This window comes from Pogona vitticeps, chromosome 2, assembly GCF_051106095.1.
Source record: "Pogona vitticeps strain Pit_001003342236 chromosome 2, PviZW2.1, whole genome shotgun sequence".
Taxonomy (NCBI): domain Eukaryota; kingdom Metazoa; phylum Chordata; class Lepidosauria; order Squamata; family Agamidae; genus Pogona; species Pogona vitticeps.
In genome coordinates this window covers 150,057,127-150,081,568 of record NC_135784.1, presented here as the reverse complement: position 1 = coordinate 150,081,568, position 24,442 = coordinate 150,057,127, and the positions used below count along the sequence as shown (strand labels likewise).

General features: G+C 45.1%; 1 protein-coding gene across 5 annotated transcripts in view; it reads left to right on the top strand.

The window, feature by feature from the left end:
- FMNL3 (formin like 3) overlaps positions 1–23,719 on the top strand; it is a 120,722-nt gene extending 97,003 nt beyond the window's left edge. For 2 of the 5 annotated variants that reach the window (XM_072990831.2, XM_072990832.2), the window contains 13 exons: positions 414–675; positions 786–854; positions 1,836–1,960; positions 4,124–4,326; positions 5,138–5,372; positions 6,254–6,322; positions 6,570–6,650; positions 7,241–7,370; positions 9,161–9,321; positions 10,064–10,165; positions 11,141–11,230; positions 12,850–12,961; positions 17,006–23,719. In XM_072990831.2, coding sequence (XP_072846932.1) covers positions 414–675; positions 786–854; positions 1,836–1,960; positions 4,124–4,326; positions 5,138–5,372; positions 6,254–6,322; positions 6,570–6,650; positions 7,241–7,370; positions 9,161–9,321; positions 10,064–10,165; positions 11,141–11,230; positions 12,850–12,961; positions 17,006–17,265 — 1,899 coding nt within the window. In that variant the 3' untranslated portion in view covers positions 17,266–23,719. Of the gene's footprint in view, positions 1–413; positions 676–785; positions 855–1,835; positions 1,961–4,123; positions 4,327–5,137; positions 5,373–6,253; positions 6,323–6,569; positions 6,651–7,240; positions 7,371–9,160; positions 9,322–10,063; positions 10,166–11,140; positions 11,231–12,849; positions 12,962–14,682; positions 14,799–16,460; positions 16,512–17,005 lie in introns of all 5 variants that reach the window. The other 3 variants (XR_012083908.2, XM_072990834.2, XM_072990833.2) reach the window with 3 other exon arrangements.
- Positions 23,720–24,442: the final 723 nt, after the last annotated feature.

Sequence of the window (24,442 nt, the reverse complement as noted above, 5' to 3'; positions counted from 1 at the left end):
CCAGGCTGCTCATTTCATAAGAACTGCATGGAAGTCTCTTTCCATGTTGCCCTTTACTCTCTGTATGACTGCTAGAGAAAGAGGGTGATCGAGAACCCTATAGGTGATCTTGGGTCCCCTTATTGGGAGAAAAGCCACCTATAAAACAAACAAACAAACAAACAAATAGAGGTAACCCACTGTAAGATTTTGGATTTGAGCCCCTGTTCTATCACTAGAGGGTCCCTTTTGAGGAATGTCCTCCTCTTGGAGGTCCTAGTGACATGAACTTTGCTATCATACTGGATGCCTAATGTGGCCCTTTGTTTGTTGACGTGGAGATCCGCTCAGAAACAAGCAACGAATGGTTGAGGCTGAATGGACTTAAGAAAAGGCCTGACCTGGTCTCTCTGTTTTTTTTTTTTTTGTGACAGGAGACCTATGAAAGTGCCAGCAACCAAGTCCACACCCTCCGCAGAATCATCAAGGAGAAGGAGGAGGCTTTCCGGCGTCACTATAACTCTCACCCTCCAGGGGGTGACCACCTCCCACTGCCACCCCCTCCAGAAGCAGAGATAAACTTCAGCGACATCCCCGAGGATGACCTCCGCCTCCCAGCGCTGCCTCCTGTGGAGGCTGCCCCTCCACCCCCGCCCCCTCCACCTCCTCTTCCCCCGCCCCCTCCACCACTGCCAGGTAAAGGTGTGCTCCAGAGCTGAGGAGGAAACTGGCCTCTGAGCAGGGAAGATGAAGCCTGATTCCTGTGTTTTGTTTTGTTTTGTTTTGTTTTGTTTTGCCTCTCACAGATAAGTGCCCACCAGCCCCACCACTCCCTGGGACATCCCCCTCTGTGATACTCAGTATGGGCTTGTCAGGTACATATTTTTGCTTGTTGTGATGTGGTTGTTGTTTCAACTTGTATACCACCCCATAGAGCTAAAGCACTCTCTGGGCAGTTTACAACATAATTATGTAAACAACAACTTGCTCCCCAGAAGGCTGGGTGCTCGTTTTATTAACCTTGGAAGGATGGAAGGTTGAGTCAACCTTGTGCTGGCAACCTGAACTCATTGGGTCATGAGCAGAGGCTTGACCCTCCTACCCCTATAAAGAAAACAGTGCAACTGAGAAAGGTCTAAAAGATGGGATATAGAGATGTTGTTCTTCCATAAAGAATCCTGGGCTCAGAATTCAGCTCCTGAGAATCTCAGATTTGCTTTTTCTTTTTTAAAAAAATTGATATCTCAGGGTTGCACATATAGATTTGGCAGTCTGTGAACATTGCCTAGAGAACTGTCAGGCACAGCTTGGGGAATACAGTGGACCCTCTACTTACAGAATTAATCCGTATTGGAACGGTGGCCGCAGGTCAAAAAGTCTGTAGGTCGAGTCTCCATTGACCTACAATGCATTGAAAACTGATTAATCCGTAACCGTCTGTTTTTGTTCCATTTTTGTTCCATTTTGGTTTTTTTCCTGGTCTGTAGGTCGATTCTCTGGCTGCAAGTCGAACCTACATTTTGCAGCCAGAGAAGTCTGTAACTCGAAAAGTCTGTAAGTCGAGCTGTCTGTAAGTCGAGGGTCCACTGTAAAAAAATTATTACAGTGCCCCAAATCCCCCAGCCCACATGGTGAGTGTATAAAAGTGCTTGGCTACAGGCACAGGAGTTTCTAAAGTGTCTCATTTGAGAAACCATGGCTAAGAAGGACCCAACAATACTGAACCAAAAACTAAAGCAATAACAAATCACTTTCTTCCCGGTTACCAGTTCGAAATGACCTGACAATGTGGTCCAGTGGTTTCTAGATGTATAGTGGTCACATAAGATTGTGTTTTCTCTCCTCTGTGTCTGAAGCAATCCGAATCAAGAAGCCCATCAAGACCAAATTCCGCTTGCCAGTTTTTAATTGGACAGCACTGAAGCCCAACCAGATCAGTGGCACAGTCTTCAGTGAACTAGATGATGAAAAGATCCTGGAGGTGAGGAAAAGAGGGGAGTCAATGAGGTTTAGAGAAAGCAGTGTTTCCAGCCACTGTTTTCCCGTTTCTAATCTGTTGATTTGGTTCTCTATTGTGCTTGTGGTGGCAAAGCCAAGTCATCAACAAGGGGCCAGTTTAATGTGCTGGTGCAGAATGATTCAGTGGCTCAACAGTTTGGGAAGATCAAACATTTTAAAATAGATTTACTGAGAGACAAAGGTGTTTTTTTCACTGCCCCAATTCTGTGGGTGATAAAATTTGCGATAATATTCATCCTTACTGTTTATTCCCTCTGATTTGAACCATCACAGATAGGCAGTGGCATTATGATTATCTGGATGTAATTGGAGTTGGTTTTTATGTATTATTATCTAATACAATTGAAAAGTTAATGGAATGAAACAGTTTGCAGTTTAGCTTCTGTGAGAGAAAGGATATCAGGAAGGTTTTCATATCAGTTTGGATGATAATAGAACTTTACATGGGTGTAAAAAGAGACTCCAGGATGTAGGGAAGGTAGGGGACATTTTTCCCAAATGAAAGGAAGCTGAAGCAATGGCTTGTAATATTATTACTATTACAGTATTATTGTTTCACTTTATATCGGCCCCATGGTACTAAAGCACTTTCTGGGTGTTTTACAGTATAATTTTGCAAGGAACATGTCTCCCGCACCCCACATGAGCTGGGTACTTATTTTACTGATCTTCAAAGGATGGATGACAGAGTCAACCTTGAGCTGGCTACCTGAACTCATCCTGATCAAACTCAGATCGTGAGCAGAGTCTTGACTGCAGTATTGTAGTTTAACCACTATGCCATAGGGCTCCATAAACACTAGATGAAAAATCAAGAACCTGAAAGCATGGTAGATGGAGAAAACAGACAGAAGAGTCAGGGAACTGGGGCAAGAATGAACTTGTCAGAGAGTAAACTCAGAGGAAGCATTACTGTGCTTGGAATCAGCAGAGATTGAATACAGTGGGAGGAAAGAGGAGTTCCACGCTAGAGAGACGGATTAAAACGTGAAATGGAACAAAGGCACTTGACTGAAAGTAGGAATCTGAAAGAACAGATGGGTGGGAAACAGTTTAGAATGGAGAATGAAGGAGCCAAGAGGAAAATTGGCAAAGGTAAATGTAGAATCATAGCGAGGTATGGGCTCTTGCCCGGTAGGATGGTGACACCGTGGGAGAGAGCACATAGAATTACTGGGCCTGAACTCTACACCCAGCCAGAGGAATTCAATGATGAGCAGTACCAAGTAAGCAGCAACCTTTAAGAAGCAGCAGAATATGGTGGCGGGAGGAGCCTGAATTTCACATTGAGATGCAGGATTCTGGTCTGATTTTTGTTTCTTACATTCCTTGGTATCCCACAGTTTCTCCAAACTCAGGATGATATGCACAGGATTCTCCTGTTTAGGCTCATGGAAACCGTTGAGTATAGATTTGAAGCCAGTTCTCCTTAATCTAGGGCCATTGATATATTTCCTATGCTGGGCAGGCTCCCAAAACATAAATGCTTGCGACCACAAGTTTTTTAATGCTGTAGTCTAATGCAGTGGTTCTTAACGTGGGCAATAATGCCCCCCAGGGGGCAATTTCATTTTTCAGGGGGGCGGTAGAACGAAAAGGGGCGGTGTGGGGGCGAAAGAACAGAAGGGGGGCGGTAGGGGGCACTGGAGCGAGCCAAACCTGTGAAGGCTACTGCAGCTGCAGTGCTGGCAGTAGATCCGGTGCTGCTGCTGCCGCCAGATGATCCAGCTCTTTCTACCTGCCACGTCTCGCCTTTCTCCTTTAGGGGAGCACTGAGTGTGGATTGGGTGGAAGGAAAGGGTCTCTTGGGTCCTCATCCTTGCCCCGTGAAGCGCTGCCTCGCACCCCGGTGGGGAGGGAGACTAGGTAGGTAGGTAGGTAGGTAGGTAGGTAGGTAGGTAGGTAGGTAGGTAGGTAGGTAGGTAGGTAGGTAGGTAGGTAAGATATCATCACCTCAGGGAGGGGGGGCAATGATAACTCCCCTCAATGGCTCAAGGGGGCGTTTCTTTCAAAAAGGTTAAGAACCACTGGTCTAATGGAAAGGCCAGTGGCAAGCTATTATAGACTATTTTGGGTAGGATTGTCTCCGGCGGCTGCATGGGTGACTCTCTTCTGTCTCTACCAGGACCTTGACCTCGACAAATTTGAGGAGCTCTTTAAGACCAAAGCCCAGGGCCCAGCCATTGATCTCCTCTGCTCTAAGAACAAGGCATCGCATAAAGCTGCCAACAAAGTCACCCTCCTGGAGGCCAATCGGGCCAAGAACCTTGCCATCACATTGCGCAAGGCAGGCAGGACCACGGAGGAGATCTGCAAAGCAATCTACACGTGGGTACCTTTCCTTGTGGTTTTATCTTTTAGGATACCTCTGGAAATCAAAGGAGTTTGGCCAAATTTTATTGAAAAGTAATGTGGCAGATGCCACACCTGCACCGGACTATTCAAGGTGCAGACTATCCAAAGCCAGCCCAGTTAGTCTGACAAACAATGCAGAAAATATTAGATCCTTCTCTCCCCTTTCCTTGCAGTAGAGATATAAAAGCAACAAATTATAGAGCTAACAAACTGCTACTTTTTCTTGATACCAGAAATCTTCTGCCTGATGCAGCTGCCCCACTCTGTCTAATAGTAGGGTCAGCCCTCCCATTAAGCAACCAGTTCTCCCATCTTCTGAACACATATCTCTTATTTGTATGGTTCTTGTGTTTTGTTTTGACCTGTTTTGTTCTGTGTTTTTACCCCTGGAAGTCGGTATAATCCAAATAAATTGTGTGTTGGAACAGTTTCCATCAGTTGTAAAAATAAAAGGGAAGCAATTTCCTCTGCCCCCCCCCCGCAATTCCCCCCCCCCATCCATACTCTCAGAATCTGCTCTTGAGGTTTGAGGGACACAGACAGACAGACAGACAGACAGACACACAGACACAGACACAGACACACACACACACACAGACACACAGACACACAGACACACACACACACACACACACACACACACACACACACACACACACACACACACACCGGTGCAGATTTTCATGGTAGTGATGGAAGGGGCATCAGGGGCTAAGAAGGGAAGTCCTATTCTCTGTGCAGCAGTCTACTTTCGTGACACTGAGTTCGGTGGGCTGTGTTTCAGATTTGACCTGAAGACTCTACCAGTAGACTTTGTGGAGTGCCTGATGCGCTTCCTGCCAACAGAGAATGAGGTCAAGCTACTGCGCCAGTATGAGAAGGAGCGGAAGCCGCTGGAGGATCTGTCAGATGAGGACCGCTTCATGCTGCACTTCAGCAAGGTGGAACGCCTTACCCAACGCATGGCCATTATGGCCTTCCTGGGCAACTTCAATGAAAACATTCAGATGCTGATGCCGGTAAGAGGCTTGCCATTGCTGGCTGAAAGCCACACTCTTAGGTTCGGGCCTCAGCCCTAGACAAGAGGGGGACTTATTGTGCCATAAGGGTGCAATGGGGAGAGAGGACTCCTATCCTGCCACTAATTCTCTCAGTGCTCTTCTGTATTCTTCCGTATTTACTTACCTGCCTACCTATCTGCTTGTCTACTTTTTTAGATCTACGGGGTGGGGGGGTTGTTGTTGCAGTTCAGCATTTGGAAGATCATACATTGCTAACCTCTGAATGTAAAGAATAGTATATTGTACTTTTAAAAATGTGAGAAAACATTATTTGGAATACAAACAGAATTAAATCATGTGCATATAGGCTCGTCTTAGAACAGTGGAAAATGGCTCAGTTATGCTCATAGTGCTAAGTATACATTTAGATGATATGGCAAGAATTCTGAATGATTTTAAGCAACCACTTGACCTAGAGTAGAATATGGCCATTGGTCGAATTTCAAAAAGCCTTTTAATTCAGACTCCTGGCCCAGAGTAATAATTCTCTCTAGGGGAGGGAAGAGTTGCTCGTGTGTGTGTGTGAAAGAGAGGGGGGAGAGGGAGGAGGCAGTTGCGTGTGTACATGCACATGTGTGTGTCCGTGTGTGCGCGTGCATCCGTGTCTGTGTATGTGTGTGTGTGTGTGAGAGAGAGAGAGGAAGAGATCCACCTACTTTTGTCTCTAGCCCCTCCTGCTGCCCATTGTGGTCCTGCCCCCCAACAGATTTTTCCTAAGAGAAGGCAGTTCTCAATGAAATACTGTAACGTGTTCCCCTTTTTTACACCAACTAGGATGTGTTTTCGTACCAAACAAATACCAATGCTTGTTACGGTGTTCTGGTTTTTATCCTTTATAGCAACTCAGTGCCATCATTGCTGCCTCCGCATCTGTCAAGTCTTCACAGAAGCTCAAGCGTATGCTGGAGGTGGGTTGCTCTGTTGGGATGGAAGCGCTTACAAAGAGAGAAGCTTGGGGTGGGGCAGCCTCCATTTAGCCTAGAATCTGTTTCCGAATGCTAGGGTTTAACCCTGGTGAAGTGCTACTGACCATCTGCAAAGGATATTTGCCTTCACTACTGAGGGGACAAGAGCTTCTGGGTCAAATGTCATGGTCTCTGTGGAGGTAGTGAAATTATTCTGGCCCTGCGTTTATCAGCCGTTTTCTCTCCTTAGATTATTCTGGCTCTTGGCAACTACATGAACAGCAGCAAACGTGGCTCTGTTTATGGTTTCAAGCTTCAGAGCCTTGATCTGGTAAGGAGAAGGGGGGGTAGCATAACACGAATGTGCATCTACATACATTTGTATAGCGGAATCTCTCCACACACTGGTGGTTACACATGTACCTAGGTAGAAGAGTGTCCTATCCTGTCTTGCCGGTGAATGGAGATGAGTTCCCCAGACAATCCACTTGTCATTCCATCTGGAATGTGGATCAGGGGGAGGGGGGGGAATCTTCCCCTACTTTAGAGGAAAGGGATTTGAGGAGGGCAAGGTCTTCAGGAAGTGGAATCTTTGTCAACCTGGGTCTAGACCCAAGGTGGGCAAGAAGCCATATCCTCTTTCTTGTATTAGAGTGATTGCTTGTGTGCCCTCATCCTGCATGTCCAGGCTTAGTTCATCTATTTCAAAGTTCCTGTCTTGCATTCAAAACAGCAATTTTCCTTATCCTTTGCACGGTTGTATACTTGAGGGCCCACCCATGCTTGTGCATCTTCACTTCCCTGTGCGGACGGTTGTCTGGCTTCCCATGTGAACACGCACGTTCTGCTTTTGCACATCTTGGTTTGGGCCCATGTCCTTGTGCCTTGACGTTCTCTTCTTCCCCACCTCTGCCTCACAAGCTGCTGGACACCAAGTCGACAGACCGGAAGCTGACCCTTCTGCACTTCATTGCCATGATAGTGAAGGAGAAATATCTGGAGCTGAGCAACTTCTGGCAAGAACTTCACTTTGTAGAGAAGGCAGCTGCAGGTGGGACCTTCACCACATGAGTTGATTTTGCGGGGTAGGATTCTAGACGTCACATAAATTAAGGGCAGAGAACATCAGACCTTCTAGGTGTAGCACCAGCCGTCCCTTACCATCGGTTACACTGGCTAGGGCTGATGTGTTATGCAGGCCAACAACATCTTAAGAGGACCAGAAGTTCCTACTTCTACACCATAGGGACAAATCTGGATTGGCCCCTGAAGTCACCTGAAAATTGCTATACAGTATCTGGTTAAAATCCATTGCTAGTCCTGACTAGCATTGACCTGTTGAATCAATTATGGAGTGGTAAGTCAGCATGTATGCAAAAACCCATTGATTAAAAAGGTCTGCTCTGGTTGGGAGCAGTGGAATTCAGGGCATTGTCGGCTGTGGTTGAAGCACCTTCTCCTCATTTGCATTATTTATGCCTGGTGGAGTGGAAAACAGGCCAACACTGCCCTCTCCCGGAGATGCTGTGGAAGCCTGCAGAGAAAGCTGTCTTGAGTTCCCTAGTGGAGAAAGAACTCTGCAGCTTTGAACTGGGTTTGTTATAGGGAACATACAGTAAAGAACAATGATGCTTCTTTTCACACAGTGGATTAAAAAAATCTAGTCCTTTCTTACTCCTTATCTCTGGGCTGGGGAAAGTGAATGTGCTGAGAGGCCGTGTAGGCTAGAATCACACATGATCTTCCACCTCTTGCCATCAAAATGAGATCAAACAAAGGTAAACACATCTGGGGTTTAGTTCAGCGGGAGAGATGGATTAAGACGGTAGCTTCATTTGGCGTTGTACCCCTTTTTGATTTTTGAGAATCCCTCCATTTCTCCTCCTTTCCGTTACTGTCATCCAAGCCCCTATTAAGAAAAACAAATATTTTTTAAAAATCAATTTTAAAAATTACATAAAATAAAAACAAAAACCAACACTTAATAAAATAATATTTTAAATATTTAAAATGATATTATTTTGAATAAAATTGCTTTGGATAAATATTTAAATGAGCACACATCATTTTTCAAAACCTTAAGTTGGAGTAACATTATTATCACAGAAATTTGCCTGAACGAATAAAAGCATGTTTTTTAAAAAATGAGAATCTCACAGTTTTGCACTTTCTTGGAGTTTCTTTGCCCCTTTCAGTTGAGCAAAGGCTTAATTGAAATCCAGAGGGAGAGAAAGGAGCTCTAAGATGAAGGGTTCGTTTTTTGTGTGTGTCTGTAGCTCATTCATGCATGTGTGAAGGCAAGTTTAGTGGGAGGCATTTCTGCGCACAGCCATTTTAAGTCCATGATGAGCATACTAGTGCAGTTCTGTATAGCACGTTGGCATGCTCCAGGCAGGAACAGGCAGACCTAAGGCAGATCAGTCCTGGTTTATTTTTTAATTAAACCCCAAGATGCACCAATTGGAGACCGGTGCAAAAGGCGAATAAATGGCATTAAAGAACAGGGTAGCTGTGAACGAAGTCTGAGCCCAACATTTTGTTTTCAAATCTGGACACAAAAGTCTTCTCCTCATTACTCAAAGCTTTTCTTCCTTTCTGAGACTAAATCAGATAGTAATAGACATTTTATTGCTACTATTATTACACCCAGGGGAGTTTGGGCCCCTGAGTGATTTACTGGAAAGCACCCCCAGATCTCTAAGGAAATCTAGATCTACTTGCTGCCTTCCCCTCACCTAGAGGATGCCTGTGGGACACTCTCTGTGAGCCTTGAAACTTGTTTCCTGCCCACTGGCCCAAGGCTTCGTCGAGACCAACCCCGTGCCCTCCATTCCTCCATAGTATCCCTGGAAAACGTGCTGTTAGATGTCAAGGAGCTGGGGCGTGGGATGGAGCTGATCCGACGGGAGTGCAGCTTGCATGAGCACAGCATCCTGCGCAACTTCTTGAATGCCAATGAGGGGAAGCTGGACCGGCTACAAAAAGATGCAAAGACAGCGGAGGTAAGCGAAGAGGGGCCGTACAACTAGGGGACTGGCAGAGGAAATTCCTGGAGATTTCCATGTACATCGTGCATGCATTTTTCAATGTATTTAGTTGATACAGTATATACTTTTAAATTGCCTGTGTCTTACAAAAAGCTGCATGTTAGATTCACTTATGGAAATCCTGCCAGCTGATCAGCTGCATGCAACTTTGGAGATGCACCCACTTTCAGATTTGACTAATACATGCTTACTTGATGGCACTTGTGTGTAATGGAACCGGGGTTGCATTTCAGCACTTGGGTTTTGCGAGCAGTCCATCCATGTTCCATGACTTTAATGTACCAGTCCGATATGCAAAGTACAGTAGCCCCCGTACCCATGGGGGGATCACTTCCACAATCTACCATGGCTGCCTGAAACTGGATATAATGGAACCCTAGATGCAACTTACAAGGGTGGAATGAAGACCACAGGGGGGGCACCCTTGTATGTTGTATATAAGGATGCAGGAAACTGCAGATAAGAGAAACTGCAGGTACCAATCCCACAAATAGAGAGCCCCTACTGTAGATTATAAACACCAGGTTTGTATGTGCAGGACATGCATGTCAGAAGTCCTCTTGGTTCCAGGATTGCCTTTTCCCCACTATGTCATAGCCCTGCCAACTGGCTCAGCAGCATCCTTGTCTCGCACCCGAACTGCATGTAGGACAAAGTCTACTGTCAGGTTCCACTCATGTTGCTTTCCTTTTGGCAGGAGGCCTACAACACTGTTGTGCGCTACTTTGGTGAGAGTCCCAAGACAACACCGCCCTCTGTTTTCTTCCCAGTTTTCGCACGCTTCATCAGATCCTACAAGGTGAGCAGGGGAGTCAGAGGTCCCTGGCCTTAGAAGGTGTACAGCTTACCATGTGTGAACTTGGGAGCTTGGTTCCCAGCACCCCACCATCCAGTTCTTCCTGCTATTGTTCCAAACAGGAAGTAGCTCTGCCTGTGCCTAGGTGCGGCCAATGGGTGACAGAATTACAGTTTCCTTTCTGCCTGTCCTCTCCAGTCTCTTTGTTACTAATGGGGATCTCTAGATATTCCCACCTCCAAAGCTGTTGTGTCCCTATCAAAGTCAAACTATATTCATAAACGACTGTAGTCGGCGTTTGCCATTCCATCCCTCTAAATTCTGTTCCTGTTGATGGAGGAGTCTGTCAGATGCCTGGATTTGATCAGTGAGAAAGTACAGCTCTTAGTGACAGAAGAGTGACACCCAAGCAGGCAGATAGGCAGAAAAAACATTTTGTCAGTGCTTGGTGATCTGGTGTGGTTTCCTTCAGTGGCAGGATTCTCAGACTGAGGGAGTGTGGTATATCTTGGAGCTTTACGGCAGATAGGAGCATGAGATTGGGTCTCTGGGATCACCTGATCCCAAGGACCATAACAATGGTAGTCTGTGGTCAATCAGCATCTCGGCTTCAGTTGATCACAGTTCCCTCCCCTGCTGAATAATCCCAGCAGGGTTGGTATAAAAAAAATCACACCCTGACTCACCAAATGGACATAGATATTAATGTGCATCATCATCATTATCATCTCTAATCCCTAAGGCCTGTATTTTAACACACAAATGCCTGTTTTCCATCTGGTGAGTCAGGATATGATACCTTCCCTTCAGACAATCAGACACAGGGTTGACAAAGACCAGTCTGGAGAGCCCCACTGCCCGTTCAAGAACAAGGTGCACTGAAGGTCAGACTTGGCATTAGAGACATTCATGCCTAGCTGTGAATGTCTAACTATGGCCTGGGCTGTTTCCCCCATCACACTCTGCCTTTTATTCCAGGATGCTGAGCTGGAGAATGAGTTGCGGAAGAAGCAGGAGCAAGCCCAAAGGGAGCAGGCACTGGCCCAAGAAGCCAAGAGGCTGGAGAAGGTAGGAGTCAGGGCAAAGTGTCCAGCAGTCAATGCTGCCTTCCCAACCTGATGCCCTCAAGGATGTGCTGGTGGAGATTATGGGACTCTCACAGTGGACCACATTTGGAAGCCCCTGGGATAGACCAGCATGTGAGAGACAGAGTGGTGGTTTCCAGGAAGTGTTGACCAATCGTAAGACTTGTTACAGCTTCTTTTCAACAAACTCACAGTACTGTTCAGTCTCCCACTTTCCTAGCTGCTCTGGGGATATATTTATAGGGCCTGTTTGTCCTTGGCTGCACCTCTGGAGCAAATGGGGGAAAAAAACTATGGTGAGGTACTAGGTCCTTCATATATAAATAAATGGGAAGAACAGCAACAATGAGCCTTCATCTCCATGGGACTTCTGCTTAGTCTTTCTTTTCGGCTTGGTGACATTTAAGTGAATTCCTATCCCATAGTATTCCTTCTGCTATTGGGAAATACCTCCAAACAGAGGCTGGAAAAGCTACTTGTGCCATGCTGGCAAATAAGACCACCAGCTGTGCTTGCTGAGGGATTCTAGGAGCAGTAGTCCAATAAATTAACTTATCCAAGCTCTGGTTTTCTTTTTCCTTTCTTTCCTCTGTTTTCTGCCGCTTCTTTTTTTTTTATGTTGGAGTGCTTTTGTGTGCATACATTTATGTGCTCCCAAGGAAGTGGCTTCTTCTGCTGTGTCCAGGAGCCGAACACAAGCTTTTGGATAGCAGCAGCACTTTCTTGTGAAGGTGGCCCTGGAAGGGCTCCTCTGGCTCCCTTCTCCCTTTTTACAGTAGTGCCTCGCACAACGATTGCTTCATACAACGATGAATTCACACAGCAATGGGTTTCTTTCAGGAATTTCCCCCATCGTTTAACGATGTTCTCTATGGGGGAATTTCACTTAACGATGTCCCTTTTTCGCTCCTGTAAAAGTGTCTTAAACTGTTTGAAGCCTGTTTTAAATGCTTGCAATCGTTAGCCCACCTCCTGAAACCTAAGCAAACTTAATTTGGTGTTGTTCTGAGTCGTTGTTAATTTTTGGTGATTTTTTGTTTTTCCCTCATTGAACTCTATTGAACTGTCCGTCCAATGCATTTCAATGAGAGAGAAAACAAAAAATCACCAAAAATTAACGACGACTCAGAACAACACCAAATTAAGTTTGCTTAGGTTTCAGGAGGTGGGCTAATGATTGCAAGCATTAATCTGTTCCAATTGGAATGGATTAACCGGTTTTCAATGCATTCCTATGGGAAATGGTGTTTCACTTAACGATGTTTTCACATAACGATTTTTTTTATGGAACCAATCAACATCGTTAAGCGAGGCACCACTGTATTTCTTTTCTGATGCTTGAATGTGTGTACTGCTGGAAAAGATGGTACTGGTCCACACAGGACAAGTATCCTGGCTCAGCACAAGGCAGTTTCTCAATAGTGCACTTTACAAATGTATAACAATGTTCCAAGGAAATGCTGTGGATACATCCAGTCGAGAGTGCCTCACCATTTTGAGGTCTGGACGGTGGCGCCTGACTGAGGGAGGAACAGGAGGGGGGGGCTGATTTCAGTGCTTTGGCTCTTCTTCTTCCTGGCCAACTTCTTATTACCTTTGCAGCGCAACAAGTGGCAGCAGCAAGAGTTGATTGCTGAGTTGAGGCGGCGGCAAGCCAAGGACCACCGGCCTGTTTACGAGGGCAAAGATGGAACCATTGAGGACATTATCACTGGTAAGCCCATCCCATAAAAAGGGAACGTATTCATCTTTTAGGGGTTCACATCTGCTTCTTGCTCACATCATTTCCTTGCCCAGTCTGTCCCCTTAAAAACAAATAAGAAGCAGCTATAGTGGGGAGAAAAAAAAGAAGACCAATCTTAAGTGGATCTTAAGCGTTGGATCTTAAGTCACTTTTTGTCTGTGATGGCACATATGTGAGGCTTCACGGTCTTATTCTGGTTTTAAGCAGTTTTTTAACCAGTAAAAGTGACAAGCCCCCACCCCACCCCTTTCCTTTCCCCATTTCTTGTTCAGGACCATATTTGGTGTTTCATCAGCCAGTGTGTGGAATGGCTGGGAGTTATAAATAACTCCACAAGACAACATATACCATTGGTCATATAAATCAGATACTGATTTATAAAAAGACAGAATTTTGTGGTGCTCTAACAATAACAGATACATGTCAGCATGGGCCTGCGTGGACCACAGTCCTCTGCTTCAAGTCTCTGTGGGTCTGAAAAAGTGGATTGTAATCCACATATAGCCATACTGGAATAAAACTGTCAACGGTCCCACAAGATTTTGCTTTTCGGTGAAGGAAAAGTTGCAGAACCCCATAATTACAATTCCTAGAACCTCATCTCGGGTCAGCAGAAAACTTTGGTCTAAAAAATTACTCTGTACATTCATCACATGTCCCTACTGATTGAAATGTCCAGTGTTGCAAGACAAAGATGGCCAGCTTCTCCAGTCTCATTGCCATTGGAAGGAAAGCAGGGAAGGGAGCCAACCACATCACCTGAGTGAGGAAGTTCCATAATTTGGGAGTAGTCATATAAAAAGCCTACTCTTGAGTCCTCACTAGGTGTGCTCAAAAAGTTGGTGGGTCTAAGAGAAGGCACCCTGTTGAGGATCATAATATATGTGGGGAGATACAGGCTTTCAGAGAGCCTGGAGCTAAGCTGCAAAGGGTTTTAAGTCATGACCAGCACTTTGAATAAGGCTCAGAAACCAAGTGGCAGCCAGTGAAGCTGTTGTAATGAGAAAGCCATTGCCACCCCTGCATCCCTTTTTCATTGCTGCTTCCACATCCATTAAATGTCCAGGAACCATGCCCCAGGTAGGTTCTGGCCCGCTCATTTCTTTGAATCCTTAAGATACCCTACTTCAGACATCTTAGTAACAACACTACTAGCATTGCTATTCCTTAATGTTTAAAAAGCAGGATGAAACAAAATACTATATCTGTGAGGGCAGAAAGAGAAGGACAGGGAATAAGTGAGAAGTGGAGGGAAAGAACTGTTTTAACTCTTTCTTCATTGAAGAAAGAAATGTAATGGAGCCCATGGTTTTAATCTCATGAAGGGTCTCTTTGGAGGCAATGGTTATAGGATGGAATTCACCACTCTGACTGTCCCTGGTTTTTAGCACTGGATATAAGCCATTTTTACTGGATGATCAGTAGGCATATAAATACACGACAGCTTTCCTAACCTGGTACCCTCAAATAATGTTGGACTTCAACTGCCATCACCCCTAATCAGCAGGGCCATCGGCACTGGCGATTGGCGTTGTAAATCAAACACTACCTGGGGAGGGGGCACCAGGTTCGGCATCAATGTCAGAGTACGACTGCAGACACACTCTTACGGAGCCATTCACTGTGTTCAAGCAACCTGACCTGTTTTGTGTGTCTTTGTCCCTTCCACCGAACCCCACCCCACCCCACAGTGTTGAAGAGTGTTCCCTTCACTGCCCGCACAGCGAAGCGGGGGTCTCGCTTTTTCTGCGAGCCGTCCCACCATGACGAGCCTAATTGTTAGCTCGACTCTCCCTCCCCACCAAAGGTACCTGTGGAACGTTGCTTCCTTTTCTGCATGCGGCTCCAGGCCCAGCCTTCTCTCCCGCCTTCCCTGCATGCCTGCCTGCCTGCCTGTCTCCTCCCCCGTGAGCCCAGGGCTTCTCAACCTCTTCCCGGAGACCTGTGCCTCTTGATCCCAGAGAGCTGCCCTCTTGGATGGGCTCAGAGTTCCTTTGCCCAACCGGCAGCGTTCCTCAGAAAACGTGAAGGCAGTTAATGCTTCTGTGAACTGCCTTTTCCAGGCTGCCTGCCATCCACCTAGCAGGGTGACCAGATATGTCAGGCGAACCTCAAGGGCATTTAATTCAATTATATATGAAAAAGTAGGAATTTCAGGCCCCCTGCACCTACCCTGTTTTGCATTTCAAGAAGTTTTTGGAGTGCTGTGTTCCCCTCAGTGCCCGGTCAGCCCTGGAGCACTGAGTTTCTTCAGTACACATTTTCAAAGACCTTTGTTCCAACATGAGAGCTGGAAACCTTTTGGTTTTTTCAAAAGGGAAGCAGAAACAATATTCAAGGGCGGGGGGAAAGTGTGGGAGCCATTGAGTCATCCCAAATCCTATTCACGGTTCTTTCTTCATCACTGTTGAGAATCCCTGCATGGATCCAGAGGAACGGCCCCATGTTCATTGTTCCTTGCATGGTTGGCATGATGAGGTTGCATCAAGGGGCATCCTGCCTTGATCTGCATGCATTTTTGATTCTGTAATCTGTTCCTAGGTTCGCCTTCTCACACTAATGCAGTAGAGTAGCTTACTAAATCCTCTCTTGTTTTAAAGTTGGTGGGGTGGTTTGCTGCTACCTGAATTCTTGGTACAGGAACAACAGCGTCTTCTGACTGTGGGGAAAAGAAGAACATAGACAACCTTTTTCAGGAAACTCGAGTCCATTTTAAAACCCAAGACTAATGGAGAAGTTGCCCCTAACTCTATAGGGTCATGTTCCCCTTAGACTGTGCAACATGAGGGGACAGGTGATGAGGCTGCATGTATGAGTACTTAACTATGAAGCCCATTGAGCTGAATCACATTTCCCACTATTGCTTTAGCAACAAAACAACTACAGTATACTGTATCTGGAATAGGTTGAATGTTCTTCAGCTGGCCTGTGCCCAAGGTGTTATAAGGGCATATCCACACCCTGGCTTCCTGCACTGCCAGCCTCCTTCAACAGCAGACAATGAAGAGTGCAGGAGGTAGCCCAGAGGCACTCTTCTCTCTGGAGATAATCCCAGTGGAAAAAGCAGGAAGACAGCTGTGCATGGCTAGCACCTGTCTCTGGGAGGTGCTCGGAGGCCATGGGAGATCAGGGCAAAGTCCTGGCGCATGCAAATTTGCAGGGGGGGGGAAGGAGAACTCAAACATACTCATTCAAAGCTTCTCACCAACACCAGTTAACAGTGCGCAAAAATGCAGAGTGTCTCGTGGAGGCCAAAAATTGGAGAGTTTGGTGGCAAGAGTGCACGCACACACACACACACACAAACACACATGCCACACTATCTGTGGCATGCAAACAAACTAGTCTGATTTTTCCAGATTTTGCCACTTTTCCAGAGGCTTCTAAGGTTTCCAGACCCCTGGGGAGAACAGCTTCCCCTCCCCCTTTCAATGATTTGGCCTAATTTTTGTTTTTATCCCCTTCATAGCAGCAAGAACCACCCGCCTCTAGCTCCCTCTCAATTCATCTGCAGCAGAGGGTAAGGAATGGCTCCCTGAAGCCCTGGAGACTTTAACCTCTGCTTTGCTGCTTCTGCCTAAAGTGGGAGATACTGATCAAAAGTTTGCAGTTGCTGCACAGCCTTGCTGGCCACAACTGTTGACCATCCCCTTGTGGGCGTATCAAATATGAGCGCTGGTGGGGAAAGGTGATAGTTCTTTTTTCTGACCTCCAAAGTAGAATATAAATAAAAGAAAAAGTATGTCTTATATGTGCTTTAAATAAATCATACGCAGGCTTGCCTGAAAAAAAAAGGGGGGTGCAGAGAGAGGTAGGCTGAATATATTGCTAGGTTTCACTACAGAGGAAGAGCAGGGATGGAGCTTCCATCTGTTTCCCTCGCACCCCAAATGGCAAATGATGAACTAATAATCATGCAGAGCCTTAAATGCTACCAGTAGCAACTGCTTCCGCATTTGATTCTCTGATGACATTATGGTCTCCTTCTTACTAGCTGTTTCTTCTTCTCCATAGAGTCCTGCGTGCCCTGCCTTTCAAGCTGGCTAATGCTGCATCCCAACGGCCAGACTGGCCTAGTTCTCTTCTGCCAAAGAAACCACTTCCATCTTTTCCAAGATATTTCAGTGGAAGAACCAAAGGGACCTTTAGGAAGTGCCTTAATGCGACAGTATTATTGTTATTCTCTTATATTTAAGGTGTATTTTTTTAATCTGTACATATCTGATGATTCCCATCCACCCTCACCCTCTGGTCCCTTTCTGAGTCAGTTCTGAAAGGCAAAAACTGTTCTGTGTTTTGTCATTGTTGTTTTTAAAATGGCTTCTCAAAAGTGCCTTTGGCCTGCAGGAGGTTGACTCCCCCCCCCCCTCGCCGCTTCCAGAGCCTTCGTCTTTTGAACAGCTGGACCAAGAACTGCACTTTGATCTTTCTATCTGGAGATGACATGGACACAGTCATCCTTGTGAGGTTCTGATGCATGGCAGTGGGAAAGCCACTTCCAGTTACAGATCTTTGGGTCCGGCACTAGCCTTGTGGACCAACTTTGTGGTTTTTTTCTTGAGAAGCAGTTTACGGCGGATCCTGTGGTCCTCTCTCAGAGCAGGCTGTGAGCTGGTCCTGAGGAGTTTAAAAGCTAGGCCAGGGTGGCCTTTGAAGAAACCACTGGAACTTTTTTTCCCAAAAATGGGGGGAAACCCTGCTTCTGGCCCAGAATCCCATGTCTCAACTGCACAACCTAACCCAGGATTGTGGGCACAGCAAGGTAACAACAGAGAGGAGCTGACATGTGACACTTACAAGGAAGGTCTGGGCCAGGTCACTGGCTGCTTCTGGCATTGCCTCAGAGATATAGATATTTTATTACTATTAATGGTGATATTAATTTCCAAAGGACCAAATTCTGCTTCCCATTTGTGTGGCATTTTATATGTAAGCTTTTTATAATCTGATGGGCCAAATGCTACAGACCAAATCTAGTGTGGTGGTTATGTGTATTCCCTTGAAGCCCTTAAAAGATGTACGGTTTTTTAAAAGTTAAATAATATGAATGTCACCCTTGTTCGAGGGGAGGAGCAGCCATTTTGGCTTCTGAAACGGCAAATTGAAATAAATAGGGAAATTTATCCCCATGAAATCGGATACTCCTAAGCAAGCAAGAAGTTAGAAATAACAAGTAAGACATTGACACAATAGCAGCCATTTTGAATCCATTAATGGCATATAGAGAAGATAAACAGAGCAAAAAAATGGCGCCTGTTCCTACTGGAACCAGTACCAACTGCTAAGTAGCAATTTTCTGATTCAAGCTCCATTAAAATGAATGGAATGAAGCTGGCTGTTTTTTAGCTCCTTGAATCCTGGGCTGTAAAACGTTCCAGGAGATTTTACCTCATGATTCAGATATGGTTTGCAACAATTTCTTAATTGACATCAGAAGCTAGTCCTGCACTTTTGGACTATGACATTTCTTGAGACAATCAGAACAAGAGGAATTTCTCTACCTCCTCTTAACCTGCTTGGAATTCTCTTCCCACAACCAAAGATTTTTTCCTCCCCATTGGGTATTAGAACTGTAAATAGCATTAGGATAAAGCCATTCTGACAGTGAAAGCAAGACCACCTCTTCATTTAGGTTTAATCCAGCAAATTGCGTCCGCCGTGCTGGAATTTTAACTACCTTTCTGAACCAGTTGAGCTTGTCATGGCAGTCTTTCCCAAATCAGTATCCTGTGGACATTTGGGACTATAGCGCTAGGGGCTGCGGTGAACAACTGGGACGGCACCAGGTTAGGGAAAAGCTGCTTTGGTTGCTGAACTACAGTGTCATTAAAGCAGTTTAAATCTAGATCTTAATCTGCCAAAGAGATCTTCAGGTGGAATCTTTGCTCCTGTTAAAAGTTAAAATGCATAGCCCCATTTCTCTGCAAATCCAGCCCAGATGGGGGCATTTTCCTTTTTCCAAAAAAATGTTAAAACTTTTATTTTGTTTTATTACCAGACTACGAACCATAGTTTCAACTACCTGAAAAAGTATTTTCAAAGCAAAATGTTCTTCTGCTACTTTTGATCTCATAAGCCTGGGGAAAGCAAATTGGGGTTGCCAGAGCCCTGGTCACCTGGATGTTGCAGAAATCAGCTCCTCAGCTTCCTGATCAGGGCGAGCGACTTTGAGAAGTCCTTCTGCTAAGCCATGCCTGTGGAAAAGTAGTGATGCTCAGAGTCACACATCTAGCTTCCCTGGTGTTGACCTTCTGTATATAAACCATACCAAAGAAGCAGTGATTCTTAAAGGAAACCTAGAACCTCATGGTTAAGCCAGGGTGCCTTAGGAAAATGTGGTTCTGTGGTTTAGGCCTGCCAGCAGGAACTTGAATCCTAACTGACTTGCATGTTTTGCACCCTAAGCTCCCAAGGTTCAGTCCCCAGATTCTTTATTTGAATAAATCTCCGGTGGACGGACTGGGAAAGACTTCTCCGCCTGAGATCTTGAAATGAGTTTGCCAATGAACAGCTCTTAGCAGAACTAGATGGATCAAGGGTGTGACTCATGAAAACATAGCTTTATCTGTTCCTTTTGTGCACAATTACTTAAAAGTAAAGCCCACTGAGGACAGTGGTCATTACTCCTGAGGAAGTGTACATAGGGCTACAACTGTTGAATGCGACCCAACGTTTTCAGGGATTAGGACAGCCTTTGGCCTTCCAGATGTCTTGGCTGATAACTCCCATCAGCCCCACTTGCCATGACCAGTGATAAAGCACTAGAAAAGTTATAGGCCAGAACATCAGGAGGGCCAGAAGCTTCCTATCCCTGTTTTAGAGCATGATGCAGCAGAATTGAATGGGTCGTACACATTCTTGGGGCTCTGTGAAATAGAAAGGGTTTAACCAAAGAACACCTTAGAATTATTTTCCTTTCTTTGTTGACATTGTATGCTAGATATATTTTGCTTTTTATTTCTGGCATGTAAATATGAATGTTTGATTTATAACTTTATATCAACTATATTTCAAACTTTTTTTAAAATTCAGAGAACTTTCCAAAGTCATTTTTGGGGGTGGATTGAGGAAGGAACAGTGACCAAGTTTTGGAATATGAATATTCAGACACTCTTCCCTCCCATCTATCAGTGAATTAATATTGCTATTTCTATCAGAGGTGGCTGGAAGAACTGAGGGCGCCAGTCTTTGTGGGTTACTTGCAAATGACCTTTTCCTCTTCGTGTGTTTTGTTAAGAGGACTGCTGTACTGGAAATAATCACATCTTTGTGTCTAAAGAAGGAATGAGGGTCTGATTGAGCCCCTAGTGATGGGTCTATCTTCTTGCCTTTTTAAAAAAAGGACCACCCTTTTCCCACCAACTTCCCACCCCAACATATGTGTTTTCCTAATCATGGAACAACTGCTTCAGCTGGGAACCAGATTTAGTGCCACTATCTGTTCCTGCCCTGAGGTTTTACTGTATCTGCTGTGTGCCTTGGTGCAAAACATGAAGCTAGGCATGCTGAGAATAGTGGTTAGTTACCATCTCTACTTCTCTTCAGTGATGTAAACCCAGACATTGTGGGGTCTCAATTTCCTTCCTACTTCTTCCTGATACTGTTCTGACATTTTAGTGCTATTTGTGAACAAGGGAATAGTAGCACTGAGCTGCTGAGAAAACAAATTCAGAGCTGCCTCAGGGATCAGGCTGCGGGCTGATATTCTGTTTCCTTATGGCCAGCCAGCTGCTTTCTTGAAGTTCTCTGTGGATGCATGTTCACTGCCATGTAACCAAGGGCTAAGCTGTATACAGCTAACCCATCAGTAGAAAAAGGAATTCCTCAAGAGCTGAAACACATGTGATTGTCACAGCAGGGACTTAATCCCACCTGCAGTTTGTAGATCAGTTTGTTTTGTTTAGTGGCTGATGCTTGGCAACTAAACATAGGCTTTCTTTACAGGTATGATTGCTCAGTCACAAAGGTCCCTCAGTCTAAACCACATGACTTGATTAATAGCAGGTTTCAGCATCTGTCTGTAACATAGAATTTGACCTTATGCCTTACCTTTGCTTATTGCCCTTCAATTAGTTTTGTAAATAGCTCCTGCAGTATTGTCTCCAGAGGTGCAGACAGTTTAGGACCCAAAGGACTTAACTCAAATATGTGTCAGTTTTAATTAGTTAGGCATCCTTCAGTCTCGAAAGACGTGCTCTGTATGGAGGACTTGGAACAGCGTCTAGTGTGGCTGAGGAGGCCAATTCGAGAGTGACAATCTCTTCCACACTGAAGACAAATCCAATCTGACCCCTGTCCAGCTCCCTGCTTTTGCTGCTTTTGTGACTTCCTCTTCACCTCGGCCTGCTGGATAAGGGTCTCTTCAAATTGGGAGAGGCCGTGATGCAATGCCTGCCTCCAGGCTGAATACTCAGATGTCAGGGCTTCCCATCTGTTGAGGTCTATTCCTAAGGTCTTCAGATCTCGCTTGCATATATCCTTGTATCGCAGCCGTGGTCTCCCTCTGGGGCGATTTCCCTGCACTAATTCTCCATACAGGAGATCCTTTGGAATCCGACCATCAGCCATTCTCACGACGTGCCCAAGCCAGCACATTAATAGTTCCTGTGGTAGCTTTTCTAGATTTTACATTTAGCCACCCTAAATGTAATGTATCCACAGTCAAGGGCATGAAAGCGACAGATTTCCCTGCTGTTTCACCTTTGTCCGAACAGATAGTTTGAACATTCTAAGCCATCTTGATAGTTGTACGTAAGGAACTGTAGCTATTGTGTAAAAAGTTATTTAACATGGTGAATAATGAAGATTCACAGGAGCAATGGACTAAGAAACCTCTCTGTGCATGAGAAAGCACGAAAGCCCAAGCAATGGAAAATGTTGGGTCGGAATCAGATTTCTTCTGAGAAGTCCACTGTTATCACTGGAGCTTGTTAGTTGTGCCAAACAACTCCTACTGATCGTAATGGGCCTACTTGACTAAATCTGGATGCAACCACAGGAGTGGAACCCAAGCACGTTTACTTTGATATATTGCAAGTCATATTGTAAGGATGGGGGAGGTGAATGATGTGCCCACAGGGAGCTATCTCAATATTTTATATGGGGGGGGGAGCAAAACAAAGTTGTCCTTGCTGAATAGGCTCTTGGGGTTCCCTTCAGACAGTGCTACGGAAGACTTTCGGTCAGCACTAGCCATTCACAGGACGTGAGGTCCCTTCAGGCCTGCTGCCTCAAATGGCCAGTTGTGCTGGCGGATGAGTTCACTTTTAAGTAAGGGTTTCAACCACTTGTAGATGACTTTGCAGGTCAAAAGCCCAGCTTGTGTCGAACTATACAGAATGAGGGCTCCTTTTTTCCACATGCATGCTCATCGCTTGGTTGCATGTAGTAGGAAGGAAAGGTTTGAAGCTGTAAACCATATTTGCTTACCTAGCAGTAAGACTGACTGAAAGCATCAAGGACTTCCGAGTAGACGTACGAATGAGAGCACAATGAATGAGTCATCATAGACTTATTTGATGGAATGCATGTAGATTTTCTCTGCTGATGTGCTGCCACTCATTGAGCCTTGAGTAACCAGTGTGTATTAGATGTAGACGCAGCATAGAGCTATTCCTTGTACATGGGCAGCAGCGGGATTATACTGTTTTAGCCATTGAGCCAAAGGCCTGCCAATTTTACTCTCATAGCAACTCTATAATGTAAGTTGAGCTGGGAGTCCTTTTCTGAAAGGGTTTTTTTTTCAGCAGAGAGCAAAAGATAAGACAATTTGGGCAGCCATTTATCAGGGAAGTTTCAGTTGTGGATTCCTGCATAGGCAGGAGGCAGGACCAGAGATGACCTTGGGCGAGATCCCTGTCAGGTCTACAATTCCATAATTCTATGACTGGCCCAAAGACACTCAATGAGCTTCATGGCTAAGTGGGGATTTCAATGCTCCTATTTGGAGATTTCAACCAATGCATCACACGGATTCTCAGTACCGCTCTGAATTCCAACAGACCAAACCTTGAGCCACTCTCACAGGTTTCCTGAAAGTAACTGGCTAGGTCTACAGTACTTGGAAATGTAGATCTAGGTATCTCAATTCTACACGAGTATTCGATGTGCACATGTGAATCTGCCCTCTTAAGAGAACAGTGCCCCTTTGGGAAAACAAACCAAAACACACATATCTTTGTTAAATGCATGCAGTGACTCTTGCAGACATGAGGACATCTGATTCTTGAGGGCTGGGTCACATTTCATTTTTCTTAGTAAAAGGTCGTCCATCTTGGTTTCCTGATTTGCATATCCAAGGCACAAAAGATAATCAGGCAGGGAGCATACAGTATTTGTTTTTTTCTACAACAGAAATGTACGCATGAAAAAAGCCAATCGGTGTGAAACTGTCCTTCGACTGAACAATGAGCACTATTTTAATGCAAGGCCACAGAGAACTGCACCAAACGTCAGCCCTTGTGTTTCCATACTGAAAGGGACCAACCACCTTCTCGCCAAAGGCCTTGGCCCCATCCCATCAGGACGAGTCTTCCTGGCCTTGCTTCCTGTTTACAGTGTATCCATTCCAGTGTAGCCCTTTTGTGTAGTTAGATGTAACTTTTTTGTACATGTGAAATATTATTGATTATATTGTAAGCCAGTGCCTCCCTGCACCATCCACCATGAACTGTACAGAATTTCTACTAATGGGAATGGGGGGAAATAAACCAAACCAAAAAAACCTTACTCCATCTGAGTATCTGACTTACTCCTTCCTGTTCATTTTTGTAAAGGAGAAAAAGCCACTCTGGCTTCCACTTGCTTTTTATGTCCTTGGTCAAATGCTACAGATTTGGCGGGTATGGGATGAAGTGCAGTTGTAAGGGGAAATTTAAGTCAGGGGTTCCAAAGAGAGGACTGGGGAGGATGAATGTCTCCCAATTGCACACCACCAATCAGGGAGCACCCCTTCACACTGCTGGCAGAGAGGCCTCTGCTGAATGAACCGCACAGGTTTTTCAGAGGACATGGCAGGAGTTGAATTGCAACCCAATGATGGAGCAGCTGTATTTTGCCCTGCCTGCTGCAGTTTTAATACACATACAGCCAAACAAAAAGGGCAGAATCCAGCATCCAGACACACAAATCACCTCCACTACCATTTCTATGCAGTGAAAGGTTGACAGACTCCTTGAATCTACTCTGTTTTTTTTTTAACCAAAAGTCCACGAGCTATTTAGCCGAGCCAGGTGCATAATGCACACAGAACTAAAGAACTGTCTGCCTCCAACCTTGATATGTATCGAAGACCTGACTGAGTTCACAGTCTTTTCATATAAAATTTGGAGGGGAAAATCTTTTAATCTTTAAACAATTGGGAGTTTTTTAAAAAAATCCTAACAATTTACTGCAAGCCGCCCAGAGACCTTTGGGTAGTGTGGGCGGCATATAAATTAAATAAATAAATAA